General features: G+C 47.6%; 1 protein-coding gene across 4 annotated transcripts in view; it reads left to right on the top strand.

The window, feature by feature from the left end:
• The window catches only part of MALT1 (MALT1 paracaspase), a 183,583-nt gene that overhangs the window by 52,165 nt on the left and 117,411 nt on the right, over positions 1-14,007 (top strand). For 3 of the 4 annotated variants that reach the window (XM_063959435.1, XM_063959428.1, XM_063959455.1), the window contains 2 exons: positions 5,081-5,177; positions 11,888-11,932. In XM_063959435.1, coding sequence (XP_063815505.1) covers positions 5,081-5,177; positions 11,888-11,932 — 142 coding nt within the window. The remainder of the gene's footprint in view (positions 1-5,080; positions 5,178-11,887; positions 11,933-14,007) is intronic. The other variant, XM_063959446.1, reaches the window with a different exon arrangement.

Genomic DNA, 14,007 nt, shown 5'->3' with positions numbered 1-14,007 from the left:
CAGGATACTGCTGCAATGGGAGACTTTTCTTTTTACACCTGCTGCTGGGGACAGGAGTGCCAACATCCCTGTCACCCCCACCCAGGCAGCTGCGGGTGACGCTGCTGTGGACCTGCACAGGGTTCCGCCGTTTTGCTGATGGTGGCTCACGGTACAGTGTGGGACGGAGTCCCCTGTATCATACAGTTTGTGCTGGGTTAGTGGGGAGGCCTGGAACCTTCACTGTGGCCCCTGTGTTTCCACACTGTGTGCCCATGCCACTCTACCACACACACGACAAGAACCCAGCCACCTGACCAACCCTCAGCGCACCGCACAATAAAAAACCAATACAAATCTCCACCATACATACCTACCACCCATTTAACAGACATACATCACCCCCTAACACCACACACAGCTCTACACACCCTTCGCCTTTCACAAAGCCCATCCCCAACACATACCCACCAAAAACCACCCTCCATCACCATGTGACACTCAAACTTCCATGACACCTTACAACACCCTCACCCATTCCCCTTCACCCCACACCCACTATTCCTACAATTCCTATGTCTTTTGTTCCCTACGACATCCATCAAGCATACACACCCAACTGCACCCTTACACCATCCTGCCTAATCATCCACCACCCACACCATCTTGGCCACCCACAGGCCACCCCAATTACACTTCACAACCACAAGGGTGTGCAAGGGTTAAGGGGGCGTAGCCCCTTACGACGGTGTGAAGAGCGCCCGTAGGGCGCGATGAATCACCTAGTATTATATAATCACTAAACAAATATATATTATAAAATATAGATATTGATAAATTGTTGTACTATTCTATTATTATTATTATTATTATTATTAATAATGACCATTACTTATATAGTACCAGCATATTCCGTTGTGCTTTACAACTGCCAACAAACAGTAATAAAATTAGAATGGGTAATGATAGACAGACATAGAGGTAAGAGGGCCCTGCTTGCAGTCTTACACCTTATAGGGAAATAGGCATTAATATTGAAAATAGGTCCAGCCAGATTGCAGAGGCTCTTGGTGGACTGTATGATGTGGTCACACAGGAAAGTTGGCCGAGGGGTCAGCAGGATGTGTGAGTGTAGACTGAGAACATGTAATGTTATGTGTGGAATGTATAAAGGTGACCTGGTTGGGCAGGATATCTTATGGAGGTTATGTGGGTGGTTCTGCAATCTGATAAGCTTGTCTGGAGAGGTGAGTTTTCAGGGAATGCAAGAAAGGTTTGGAGACTAGAGGAAAGTCTTATTGTGTGTGGATGGGGAATCCTCAGAGAGGGTGCAGTCCGAAAGAAGTACTGTAACCATGAATGGGAACAGGTTACACATGTGGATGAGAGACGCAGATCTTGCGTGGAGTGGAGAGCGTGGAACTGGGAAATATTCTGAGATAAGCGAAGAGATGTATGTTGGTGTAGTTTGGTTCTTTAATATGATATTAAATTACTTAGTGTGTATGCAGTTGGGTCTGTATACACAAGAGTAGACAGTTCTTAATGACTGCCATGTGCTAAAATATAATCGTGAATTGTAGATACAAAATTCCTCATACACAATGGTGTCTGCCAGGTGTCCATAGCGCATTACTTAAGCTTTGTTAAAGCATATATGTAAATGTAATAAAGATTAGGGATCCCTGATCCCTATGGTGAATGTGCTCTATCCACACACGGACAGAGCTTGTCCAGCAAACACTAAGCATGTTTGTGAATGACCGACAAGATGTTCAGCACACAATAAGACTTTCCTCTAGTCTCCAAACCTTTCTTGCATTCCCTGAAAACTCACCTCTTCAGACAAGCTTATAAGATTCCAGAACCACCCATATAACCTCCATAAGATATCCTGCCCAACCAGGTCACCTTTATACATTCCACACATAACATTACACGTTCTCAGTCTACACTGTTCCCTATTGATTCTTATTTTGAATTGAGTGCTTCAGCATACTTTGGCATAGTAGTGGCCCAAGGACACATAAATTCCGCTTGTGTATGACAGCTTTGATTTTTAATTTTGTTTTGTAACTCCCCGGCCAGTCTGAAACCACTTCCTGTGGTCATACAGCTGACGAAAAATCAGAATAAAAAGGAAATGTTTTTTTTTCCCATCAAACATGAAAGATCGTCACTGGTCATACTCTGCAGTACTTCCTTGCTCAAGGTCCCCACTTCCCTGTCCTGCAAATCCTGCACCCTGTATATATTCTGCCTGCTCTAATCTTGGGGGTCATTCAGACCCTGCCACTATTGCGGCGCGCAGTGCAGTTTGACGTTGACTGCACTGTGTGTGGGCACACACATTGCGGTCGCATCCCCAATAGATGACAGCGTTTGACAGCGGCGGGCATCTTCAGTGCAGTGACGCGGCGTTGGGAGGGACAAGGCGAACGGGCCGGGCCCGTTTTCGTGGTGGCTGCGTGACATCACACAAAGCCGCTCTGAAAAAAAATGGCCACTGACCGCCTGACCTCGCTGCACTGCCTGGGGTCAACCTTAGATCCGATGCATTTGCAATTAGATTGCGGACGCATCGGGAGGCGGATTTACACATGCTGGATGGCCTTGCCCTGTGCTGGGCGGCCCTCAACACGATCAGAGATGAACACAGATTTGACGCAGACACCCCTTTGTGTATTTCACGTATACAGTGCATCCGGAAAGTATTCACATCGCTTCACTTTTTCCACATTTTGTTATGTGACAGCCTAATTCCAAAATGGAATAAATTAATTTTTTCCCTCAAAATTGTACACACAATACCCCATAATCACAATGTGAAAAAGGTTTTTTTGAGATTTTTGCAAATTTATTAATAAATAAAAAACTAAGAAATCACATGTACATAAGTATTCCCAGCCTTTGCTCAATACTTTGCTGATGCACCTTTGGCAACAACTACAGCCTCAAGTCTTCTTGAATATGACGCCACAAGCTTGGAACACCTACTGTATCTTTGGGCAGTTTCGGCCATTCCTCTTTGTAGCACCTCTCAAGCTCCATCAGGTTGGATGGGAAGCTTGGTTGCACAGCCATTTTCAGATCTCTCCAGAAATGTTCAATCGGATTCAAGTCTGGGCTCTGGCTGGGCTACTCAAGGACATTCACAGAGTTGTCCTGAAGCCACTCCTTTGATATCTTGGCTGTGTGCTTAGGGTCATTGTCCTGCTGAAAGATGAACCTTCACCTCAGTATGAGCTCAACAGTGCTCTGGAGCAGGTTTTCATCTAGGACAGGCATTCCCAACCGCAGTCCTCGAGGCACACCAACAGTGCAGGTTTTAGTGATATTCAGGCTTCAGCACAGATGGTTAAATCAAAATAACTGAGGTACTAATTAAGTCACCTGTGTTCAGGCCTGGATATTACTAAAACCAGTACTGTTAGTGTGCCTTGAGGACCGAGGTTGGGAAACACTGATCTAGGATGTCTCTGTAGATTGCTGCATTCATCTTTCCCTCTATCCTGACTAGTCTCCCAGTTCCTGCCGCTGAAAAACATCCCCAAAGCATGATACTTCCACCACCATGTTTCACTGTAGTGATGGTATTGGCCTGGTGATGAGCTGTGCCTGGTTTCCTCCAAACATGACGCCTGGCATTCACGCCAAAGAGTTCAATCTTTGTCTCATCAGACCAGAGAATTTTGTTTCTCATGGTCTGAGAGTCCTTCAGGTGCTTTTTGGCAAACTCCATGCGTGCTGCCCTGTGCTTTTTACTAAGAAGTGGCTTCCATCTAGCCACTTTACTATACAGGCCTGATTGGTGGATTGCTGCAGAGATGGTTGTCCTTCTGGAAGGTTCTTCTCTCCCCACAGAGGAATGGTGTAGCTCTGACAGAGTGACCACCGGGTTCTTGGTCACCTCCCTGACTAGGGCCCTTCTTCCCCATTCGCTCAGTTTAGACGGCCGGCCAGCTATAGGAAGAGTCCTAGTGGTTCCGAACTTCTTCCATTTACAGATAATGCAGCATTTTTTCTGTACCCTTCCCCAGATTTGTGCCGCGAGACAATCCTGTCTCGGAGGTCTACAGATTCCTTTGACTTCAATTCCTTTGACTTCAATTCCTTTGACTTCATGCTTGGTTTGTGCACAGACATGCACTGTCAAGTGTGGAACCTTATATAGACAGGTGCGTGCCTTTCCAAATCATGTCCAATCAACTGAATTTACCACAGGTGGACTCCAATTAACCTGTAGGAACATCTCAGGGATGATCAGTGGAAACAGTGGCCCTCATTCCGAGTTGTTCGCTCGTTGCCGAGTTTCGCTATATTGCGATTAGTCGCTTACTGCGCATGCGCAAGGTTCACAGAGCGCATGCGCTTAGTTATTTTACTCAAAAGTTAGGTATTTTACTCACGGCATAACGGGGATTTTTCATCGTTCTGGTGATCGGAGTGTGATTGACAGGAAGTGGGGGTTTCTGGGCGGAAACTGGCCGTTTTATGGGAGTGTGCGAAAAAACGCTGGCGTTTCTGGGAAAAACGCGGGAGTGGCTGGAGAAACAGGGGAGTGTCTGGGCGAACGCTGGGTGTGTTTGTGACGTCAAACCAGGAACGAAACTGACTGAACTGATCGCAATGGCTGAGTAAGTCTGGAGCTACTCAGAAACTGCTAAGAATTTTCTATTCGCAAATCTGCTAATCTTTCGTTCGCAATTCTGCTATGCTAAGATACACTCCCAGAGGGCGGCGGCTTAGCGTGTGCAATGCTGCTAAAAGCAGCTGGCGAGCGAACAACTCGGAATGAGGGCCAGTATGCACCTGAGCTGAATTTTGAGCTTCATGGCAAAGGCTGTGAATACTTATGTACATGTGATTTCTTAGTTTTTTTTGTTTTTAATAAATTTGCAAAAATCACAAAAATCATGTTGTCATTATGGGGTATTGTGTGTAGAATTTTCAGGGGGAAAAATGAATTTATTCCATTTTGGAATACGGCTGTAACATTACAAAATGTGGAAAAAGTGAAGCGCTGTGAATACTTTCCGGATGCACTGTACAAGTTAACACTGACCTCTAAATAAAATGTGTACTGTATATATTTTTCTAGGTTTCCAATGTTTCAGCTGAAGACCAGGGCATTTACTATTGTCAGGTGTCTAATGGTAATGAGAGTGAGAACAGCCAGAGCGTGGAAGTCCTTATAGGTAAGTCTTCAAGGATATTATGAGTTAATACTAGTGTGTATATCTGTGTCTGTGCTCGGTAGTGCCGGCTGGCACGTTACCCTCATCCACATTCATAAACCGAGATTTTAAAGCCGAAACCGCTTTAACCTTAGCATTACTGATAGGGTGCAGTACCATCTCATTTCCTGCAGAGGCCCCTGTAGGCTACAGCTGCTTTAGAGTACAGTATAGAGAACACCAGCTGCCTGAGTCTCTCCAGCTGTTATGGAATTTCATACCCTAACAGTTCCAACCATTGGAGCAGCAGTTCTATAATAATCACAGAGACATAGGTTGCCTGTCTCTAATTTAGACATTTTATTGCAAAGCTTGTAGTACTTCCTCACAGCCTGCAGGTGGAGCTATGTACTACGACACATGCAGTACCTTTGTGACGGCCTGCAGATGGAGTTCTATACGATAATGCATGCAGTACCTTGTCACAGCCTGCAGAGATCACTGTGTATTACAGCTGTCTAAACAGGAAGCAGTCAAGAGGGCCCTGCTGGAGAGAGCATACAGTCTAAAAGTGTGTGTGGGGAGGGGGGGCAAACAGACAGGGGTGACACCGAGGGGAGAGGTAGTGCGGAAGGACCATAGAACAGAGGGTTAGGATGAGAGCTAGATGGCATCTGTGAAGAAGTGTGTCTTGAGAGCCTGTTTGAAGTTTTGTAGTGGTGGAGAGTCTGATAGGGAGAGAGTTCCAGTGGTAGGGAACAGCACAGGCCAAATCTTGCAGACGTAAGTGGGTGGAAATAATCAGATGGGAGGAGAGGTGGCATTTTTTTGTGGAGCGGAGTGGTTAGGTAACCTTGGGATGGAGTCATATGTTTATATGTAGCCGCGGGATCTAGGCTCTCGCGGGCTGTGTCGTGTGGCCGGTACGGGTAGAAATTGCATAATTTCCAGCATTGTTCAACATTTCATTACTATAAAATAGGTCAACATTAAATGTTGTTTCTCTAACGTCCTAGTGGATGCTGGGGACTCCGTAAGGACCATGGGGAATAGCGGGCTCCGCAGGAGACTGGGCACTCTAAAGAAAGATTTAGTACTATCTGGTGTGCACTGGCTCCTCCCTCTATGCCCCTCCTCCAGACCTCAGTTAGAATCTGTGCCCGGCCAGAGCTGGGTGCTCCTAGTGGACTCTCCTGAGCTTGCTAGAAAAGAAAGTATTTTGTCAGGTTTTTTATTTTCAGAGAGCTTCTGCTGGCAACAGACTCTCTGCTACGAGGGACTGAGGGGAGAGAAGCAAACCTACCCACGGCAGCTAGGTAGCGCTTCTTAGGCTACTGGACACCATTAGCTCCAGAGGGATCGAACACAGGTACCTAACCTTGATCGTCCGGTCCCGGAGCCGCACCGCCGTCCCCCTCGCAGAGCCAGAAGAACAGAAGCAGCAGAAGCATGAAGACATCGAAATCGGCGGCTGGAGACTCCTGTCTTCACTTAAGGTAGCGCACAGCACTGCAGCTGTGCGCCATTGCTCCCACAGCACACCGCACACTCCGGTCACTGTAGGGTGCAGGGCGCAGGGGGGGGGGCGCCCTGGGCAGCGATTAAGTACCTTTTTGCCAAAAATAGACATATATACAGTCTGGGACTGTATATATGCCCGAGCCCCAGCCATTTTTTATACATTAAAGCGGGACAGAAGCCCGCGGCTGAGGGGGCGGGGCCTTCTTCCTCAGCACACCAGCGCCATTTTCTCTTCACAGCTCCGCTGGAAGGACGCTCCCCAGGCTCTCCCCTGCAGTATACAGGTGCATTAGAGGGTGAAAAAGAGAGGAGGGGCACATAAATTTAGGCGCAGAAATATATTAACAGCAGCTACAGGGTAAACACTAAGGTACAGTGTAATCCCTGGGTTATATAGCGCTGGGGTGTGTGCTGGCATACTCTCTCTCTGTCTCCCCAAAAGCCTTTGTGGGGTCCTGTCCTCAGTCAGAGCATTCCCTGTGTGTGTGCTGTGTGTCGGTAAGCCTGTGTCGACATGTTTGATGAGGAAGGATACGTGGAGGCAGAACAAGTGCAGCTGAGTGTGGTGTCGCCGCCGACGGTGCCGACACCTGATTGGATGGATATGTGGAAGGTGTTAAATGATAATGTAAACTCCTTGCATAACAGGTTGGATAAAACTGTAACCTTGGGACAGTCAGGGTCTCAACCCATGCCTGATCCTACAGCGCAGAGACCGTCAGGGTCTCAACAGCGCACACTATCCCAGATAGTTGACACAGATGTCGACACGGAATCTGACTCCAGTGTCGATGACGATGAGGCAAAGTTGCAGCCTAAAATGACTAAAGCCATCCGCTACATGATTGTAGCAATGAAGGATGTATTACACATTTCTGAGGAAAATCCTGTCCCTGATAAGAGGATTTATATGTATGGGGAGAAAAAGCATGAAGTGACTTTTCCCCCTTCACATGAGTTAAATGAATTATGTGAAAAAGCGTGGGATTCCCCTGACAGGAAGGTGATAGTTTCCAAGAGATTACTTATGGCGTATCCTTTCCCGCCAACGGACAGGTTACGCTGGGAATCCTCCCCTAGGGTAGACAAGGCGTTGACACGCTTGTCTAAGAAGGTGGCCATGCCGTCTCCGGATACGGCCGCCCTGAAGGATCCTGCGGATAGAAAGCAGGAAGCTATCCTGAAGTCTGTTTATACACATTCTGGCACACTGCTGAGGCCAGCAATTGCTTCGGCCTGGATGTGTAGTGCGGTAGCTGCATGGACGGATTCTCTGTCTGAGGAGATAGATACCCTGGACAGGGAGACTGTTCTATTGACCCTGGCACATATCAAGGACGCGGTCCTATATATGCGGGATGCCCAGAGGGACATTTGCCTGCTGGGCTCTAGAGTTAACGCAATGTCCATTTCTGCCAGCAGGGTCTTATGGACTCGGCAATGGACAGGGGATACTGACTCTAAAAAACACATGGAGGTTTTACCTTATAAGGGTGAGGAATTGTTTGGGGACGGTCTCTCGGACCTAGTTTCCACAGCTACGGCTGGGAAGTCAAATTTCTTGCCTTATGTCCCTCCACAACCTAAGAAAGCACCTTATTACCAAATGCAGTCCTTTCGTTCTCAGAAGAGCAAGAAGGTCAGAGGTGCGTCCTTTCTTGCCAGAGGCAGGGGTAGAGGAAAAAAGCTGCACCATGCAGCTAGTTCCCAGGAACAAAAGTCTTCCCCGGCTTCCACTAAATCCACCGCATGACGCTGGGGCTCCACAGGCGGAGCCAGGAGCCGTGGTGGCGCGTCTCCGACATTTCAGCCACCAGTGGGTTCGCTCACAGGTGGATCCTTGGGCTATACAAATTGTGTCTCAGGGATACAAGCTGGAATTCGAGGTGATGCCCCCTCACCGTTACCTAAAATCGGCCTTGCCAACTTCCCCCATGGAAAGGGAGATAGTGTTGGTGGCAATTCACAAACTTTTTCTCCAGCAGGTGATGGTAGAGGTTCCCCCCCTTCAACGGGGAAGGGGCTACTATTCCACTATGTTTGTGGTACCGAAACCGGACGGTTCGGTCAGACCCATTTTAAATTTCAAATCCCTGAACATTTATCTGAAGAAATTCAAGTTCAAAATGGAATCGCTCAGAGCGGTCATTGCAAGCCTGGAGGAAGGGGATTTTATGGTGTCTCTGGACATCAAGGATGCTTACTTGCATGTCCCCATTTATCCGCCTCATCAGGAGTACCTCAGGTTTGTGGTACGGGACTGTCATTACCAATTCCAGACGTTGCCGTTTGGCCTGTCCACGGCACCGAGAGTTTTTACCAAGGTGATGGCGGAAATGATGGTGCTCCTTCGGAAGCAAGGGGTTACAATTATCCCATACTTGGACGATCTCCTCATAAAGGCGAGGTCCAGGGAGCAGTTGCTGATCAGCGTAGCACACTCTCAGGAAGTGTTGCGTCAGCACGGCTGGATTCTGAACATTCCAAAGTCGCAGCTGATTCCTGCGACGCGTTTGCCCTTCCTGGGCATGATTCTGGACACAGACCAGAAGAAGGTGTTTCTCCCGGAGGAGAAGGCTCAGGAGCTCGTGACTCTGGTCAGAGACCTCCTAAAGCCAAAACAGGTGTCGGTGCATCACTGCACACGAGTCCTGGGAAAGATGGTGGCGTCATACGAAGCCATTCCCTTCGGCAGGTTCCATGCGAGGATCTTTCAGTGGGATCTGCTGGACAAGTGGTCCGGATCGCATCTTCAGATGCATCGGATGATCACCCTGTCCCCCAGGGCTAGGGTGTCTCTTCTGTGGTGGCTACAAGGTGCTCACCTCCTCGAGGGCCGCAGATTCGGCATACAGGACTGGGTCCTGGTGACCACGGATGCAAGCCTCCGAGGGTGGGCGGCAGTCACTCAAGGAAGAAACTTCCAAGGGCTGTGGTCAAGTTAGGAGACTTGTCTGCACATAAATATCCTGGAGCTACGGGCCATATACAACGCCCTGAGTCAAGCGGAGCCTCTGCTTCGAGACCAACCAGTGCTGATTCAGTCAGACAACATCACGGCAGTCGCTAATGTAAACCGCCAGGGCGGCACAAGAAGAAGGGTGGCAATGGCGGAAGCCACCAGGATTCTTCATTGGGCGGAGAATCACGTGCAAGCACTGTCAGCAGTGTTCATTCCGGGAGTGGACAACTGGGAAGCAGACTTCCTCAGCAGACACGACCTCCACCCGGGAGAGTGGGGACTTCATCAAGAAGTCTTCACGCAGATTGTAAACCGATGGGAACTGCCACAGGTGGACATGATGGCGTCCCGCCTCAACAAAAAATTAAAGAGGTATTGCGCCAGGTCAAGGGACCCTCAGGCGATAGCTGTGGACGCATTGATGACACCGTGGGTATTCCAGTCGGTCTATGTGTTTCCTCCTCTTCCTCTCATACCCAAGGTACTGAGAATCGTAAGAAAAAGAGGAGTGAGAACAATACTCATTGTTCCGGATTGGCCAAGAAGGACTTGGTACCCGGAACTGCAAGAAATGCTCACAGAGGACCCTTGGCCTCTGCCTTTCAGACAGGACAGTTGCAACAGGGGCCCTGTCTATTCCAAGCCTTACCGCGGCTGCGTTTGACGGCATGGCGGTTGAATGCCGGATCCTAGCAGAAAAGGGCATTCCGGATGCAGTTATTCCTACGCTGATAAAGGCTAGGAAGGACGTGACAGCAAAACATTATCACCGTATATGGCGAAAATATGTTGCTTGGTGTGTGGCCAGGAAGGCCCCTACAGAGGAATTCCAGCTGGGTCGATTCCTGCACTTCCTACAGTCAGGTGTGACTATGGGCCTAAAATTAGGGTCCAAAAAGGTCCAGATTTCGGCCCTATCCATTTTCTTTCAAAAAGAACTGGCTTCACTGCCTGAGGTTCAGACGTTTGTTAATGGAGTGCTGCATATTCAGCCTCCTTTTGTGCCACCAGTGGCACCTTGTGATCTTAACGTGGTCTTGGGTTTCCTGAAATCCCACTGGTTTGAGCCACTTAAGACAGTGGAGCTAAAGTATCTCACGTGGAAAGTGGTCATGCTGTTGGCCCTAGCCTCAGCTAGGCATGTGTCAGAATTGGCGGCTTTGTCATGTAAAAGCCCCTATCTGGTTTTCCATGTGGATAGGGCAGAATTGCGAACTCGTCCGCAGTTTCTGCAAAAGGTGGTGTCATCTTTTCATTTGAACCAACCCATTGTGGTGCCTGCGGCTACTCGTGACTTGGAGGATTCCAAGTTGCTTGATGTAGTCAGGGCTTTGAAGATCTATGTTGCCAGGACGGCTGGAGTCAGGAAAACTGAGTCGCTGTTTATCCTGTATGCATCCAACAAGCTGGGTGCTCCTGCTTCAAAGCAAACCATTGCTCGCTGGATCTGTAACACGATTCAGCAGGCTCATTCTGCGGCTGGATTGCCGCATCCAAAATCAGTGAAAGCCCATTCCACAAGGAAGGTGGGCTCTTCTTGGGCGGCTGCCCGAGGGGTCTCGGCATTACAGCTTTGCCGAGCTGCTACTTGGTCGGGTTCAAACACATTTGCAAAATTCTACAAGTTTGATACCCTGGCTGAGGAGGACCTGGTGTTTGCCCATTCGGTGCTGCAGAGTCATCCGCACTCTCCCGCCCGTTTGGGAGCTTTGGTATAATCCCCATGGTCCTTACGGAGTCCCCAGCATCCACTAGGACGTTAGAGAAAATAAGAATTTACTCACCGGTAATTCTATTTCTCGTAGTCCGTAGTGGATGCTGGGCGCCCGTCCCAAGTGCGGACTTTCTGCAATACGTGTATATAGTTATTGCTTAACAAAGGGTTATGGTTATGTAGCATCGGTTGAGTGATGCTCAGTTGTTGTTCATACTGTTAACTGGGTAAGTTTATCACAAGTTGTACAGTGTGATTGGTGTGGCTGGTATGAGTCTTACCCGGGATTCCAAAATCCTTTCCTTGTAATGTCAGCTCTTCCGGGCACAGTTTCCTTAACTGAGGTCTGGAGGAGGGGCATAGAGAGAGGAGCCAGTGCACACCAGATAGTACTAAATCTTTCTTTAGAGTGCCCAGTCTCCTGCGGAGCCCGCTATTCCTCATGGTCCTTACGGAGTCCCCAGCATCCACTACGGACTACGAGAAATAGAATTACCGGTGAGTAAATTCTTATTTTTTCTTTTAAAACAAAAGGATGTGGAAAGCTTTGGACAAATGTCGCAATGGAGTGCACAGAAGGTAGTGTAACTGCATGACCACTTCCTGCATGTTTTCATTGGGGACTTTCCTTGCTGGGATTGGGCAGAACCGATGTTTTATAGGAAGATGAAATGACACAGAATAAGTATTTATACAGTGCTGCAATAAGTAACATCGCCAGCACTGCGATATGTATACAAGATCAAACAGACGCTCTGAGCTACGAACACACTATGGGGGAGATTTAAGCTACCAAGGGGTCTATTTACTAAGCCTTTTAGAGAGATAAAGTGGACGGAGATAAAGTACCAGCTAGCCAGCCAGCTCCTAACTGTCATTTTTCAAACCCAGCCTGTAACATGGCAGCTAGGAGCTGATTGGCTGGTACTCCATCCACTTTATCTCTTTTCAAGGATTAGTAAATAAACCCCCAAATCCTGGAGAGAGATGAAGTGGAGACGTTGTTCATAGCATCCTATCAACTGTCATCTTTCTAGTGCAGCCTGTAACTTGACAGCTAGGAGCTGATTAGTTGGTATTTTGGGGGTCTATTTACTAAGCCATGGAGATAAAGTACCAGCCAATCAGCTCCTAACTGTCATTTTTCAAATGCAGCTTGTGACACGGCAGTTAGGAGTGGGTTGGCTGGTACTTTATCTCCGTCCATTTTATCCCTCCCCAAGGCATAGTAAATAGCCCCTTAATCTTTCTCCACTTTGTCTCTCTCCAAGATTTGATACATCTCCCAGAACGGGCAAATTCTATTGCATTTTGTATCAGGGCAAATAATCGGAGCATCTCCTGTATGACGTCATGTATCACTGGACAAGCAGCTGAGAGACTTTCTGTTAAATAAAACATTTAGGAGGCAGTTCAGTTAGTGGCGATGGACGTAAGGGGTGTAATATAATAGATCTACAGTGTCTAGGCCAGTGGTTCCCAAACTGTGTGCCGTGGCTCCCTGGGGTTCCTCAGGACACTTGCAGGGGTGCCTTGGATTGGTGGTCCAGGACTAATCAAAATTATCTCTGGTCAATGTAATAGGCAAAACCAGTGCTGGTGGCTGTCAATCATAAAATATGTGGACAAACAGAAGCAAATCTTGTTCCTCACCACATAATAGAACCTAAAGATGACATTTAAACACAATTTTTGATTTAATATTTATTTCAAAATTTCTCGCTAAGACATTTTTGGCCTAGGGGTGCCACGCATAAAATTCTGATACTCTAGGGTGCCATGATTCCAAAAAGTTTGGAAACCACTGGTCTAGGCAAACAGTCAAAAAGTTGACAACACAACTTTTTGTGTTTTTTTTTGTAGGCCAAATCTTGTATATTCCATGTTATGTGACCACCATCAGTACAAACGTTGTCAATCCCAATACTGTTAATGTCTACATGGATAGTAAATCAAGGAAATGTTGGGAAAACACTTCAAAAAACGTGTCCACCATTGCCATGTCAACTTTCTGAACCTGTCGACTTTAAGCATTGCTGACCTTTTATCTGTCGGCCATTTGTACCTGTCGACTTAATCCATGTCAGCCATATGGTTTTGACCTGTTGACTGTCAATCAATACATTGTCGATCTATCAACCGGATACCGGGCGTAAGGGGCCCTCCTTCAGATTGTCATGGCAACCAACATCACAGATTATTCGCTGCATCACATCAAGGGGCCTGCGCCCTGAGTTGCAGACGCGAATGAGATGCGCGGTCTTGGAAATGTCTTGATGATGTATTGGGTGTTCCTGGAAGCCGGCTGCACGGACGCACACAGGTGGTCGGGCGTATGGGCGTGCTATGGGAGTGCTGAAGTGGTTGCGAATGCAGACGCATAGCAGCTCACCTTGGAGGCCGTACTCTGTCAGAGAATCTGCACCTAGCATGGGGATAGTGAAAGTTTAGCTAGTGAGACAGATGTTGGCGTCTAAATACGCACCAAGCACAATGACAGCGTCTCCAGATGCGTCTCAGCACTTTTTAGTTTGATATGATTGGATAGTCTCCTCCGTATTTTTGCACTGCTTGTCCTGATACATGATATAAGGATATATTTTTCTCTTTTTTTTTATATCAGTCCATATTTATGTTTTTTGTTATTTTTTACA

The sequence above is a fragment of the Pseudophryne corroboree genome, chromosome 1 (assembly GCF_028390025.1).
Source record: "Pseudophryne corroboree isolate aPseCor3 chromosome 1, aPseCor3.hap2, whole genome shotgun sequence".
In the NCBI taxonomy this organism is placed as follows: domain Eukaryota; kingdom Metazoa; phylum Chordata; class Amphibia; order Anura; family Myobatrachidae; genus Pseudophryne; species Pseudophryne corroboree.
The sequence above is the reverse complement of the archived record's forward strand: the minus strand, read 5'-3'. Positions and strand labels throughout refer to the sequence as shown.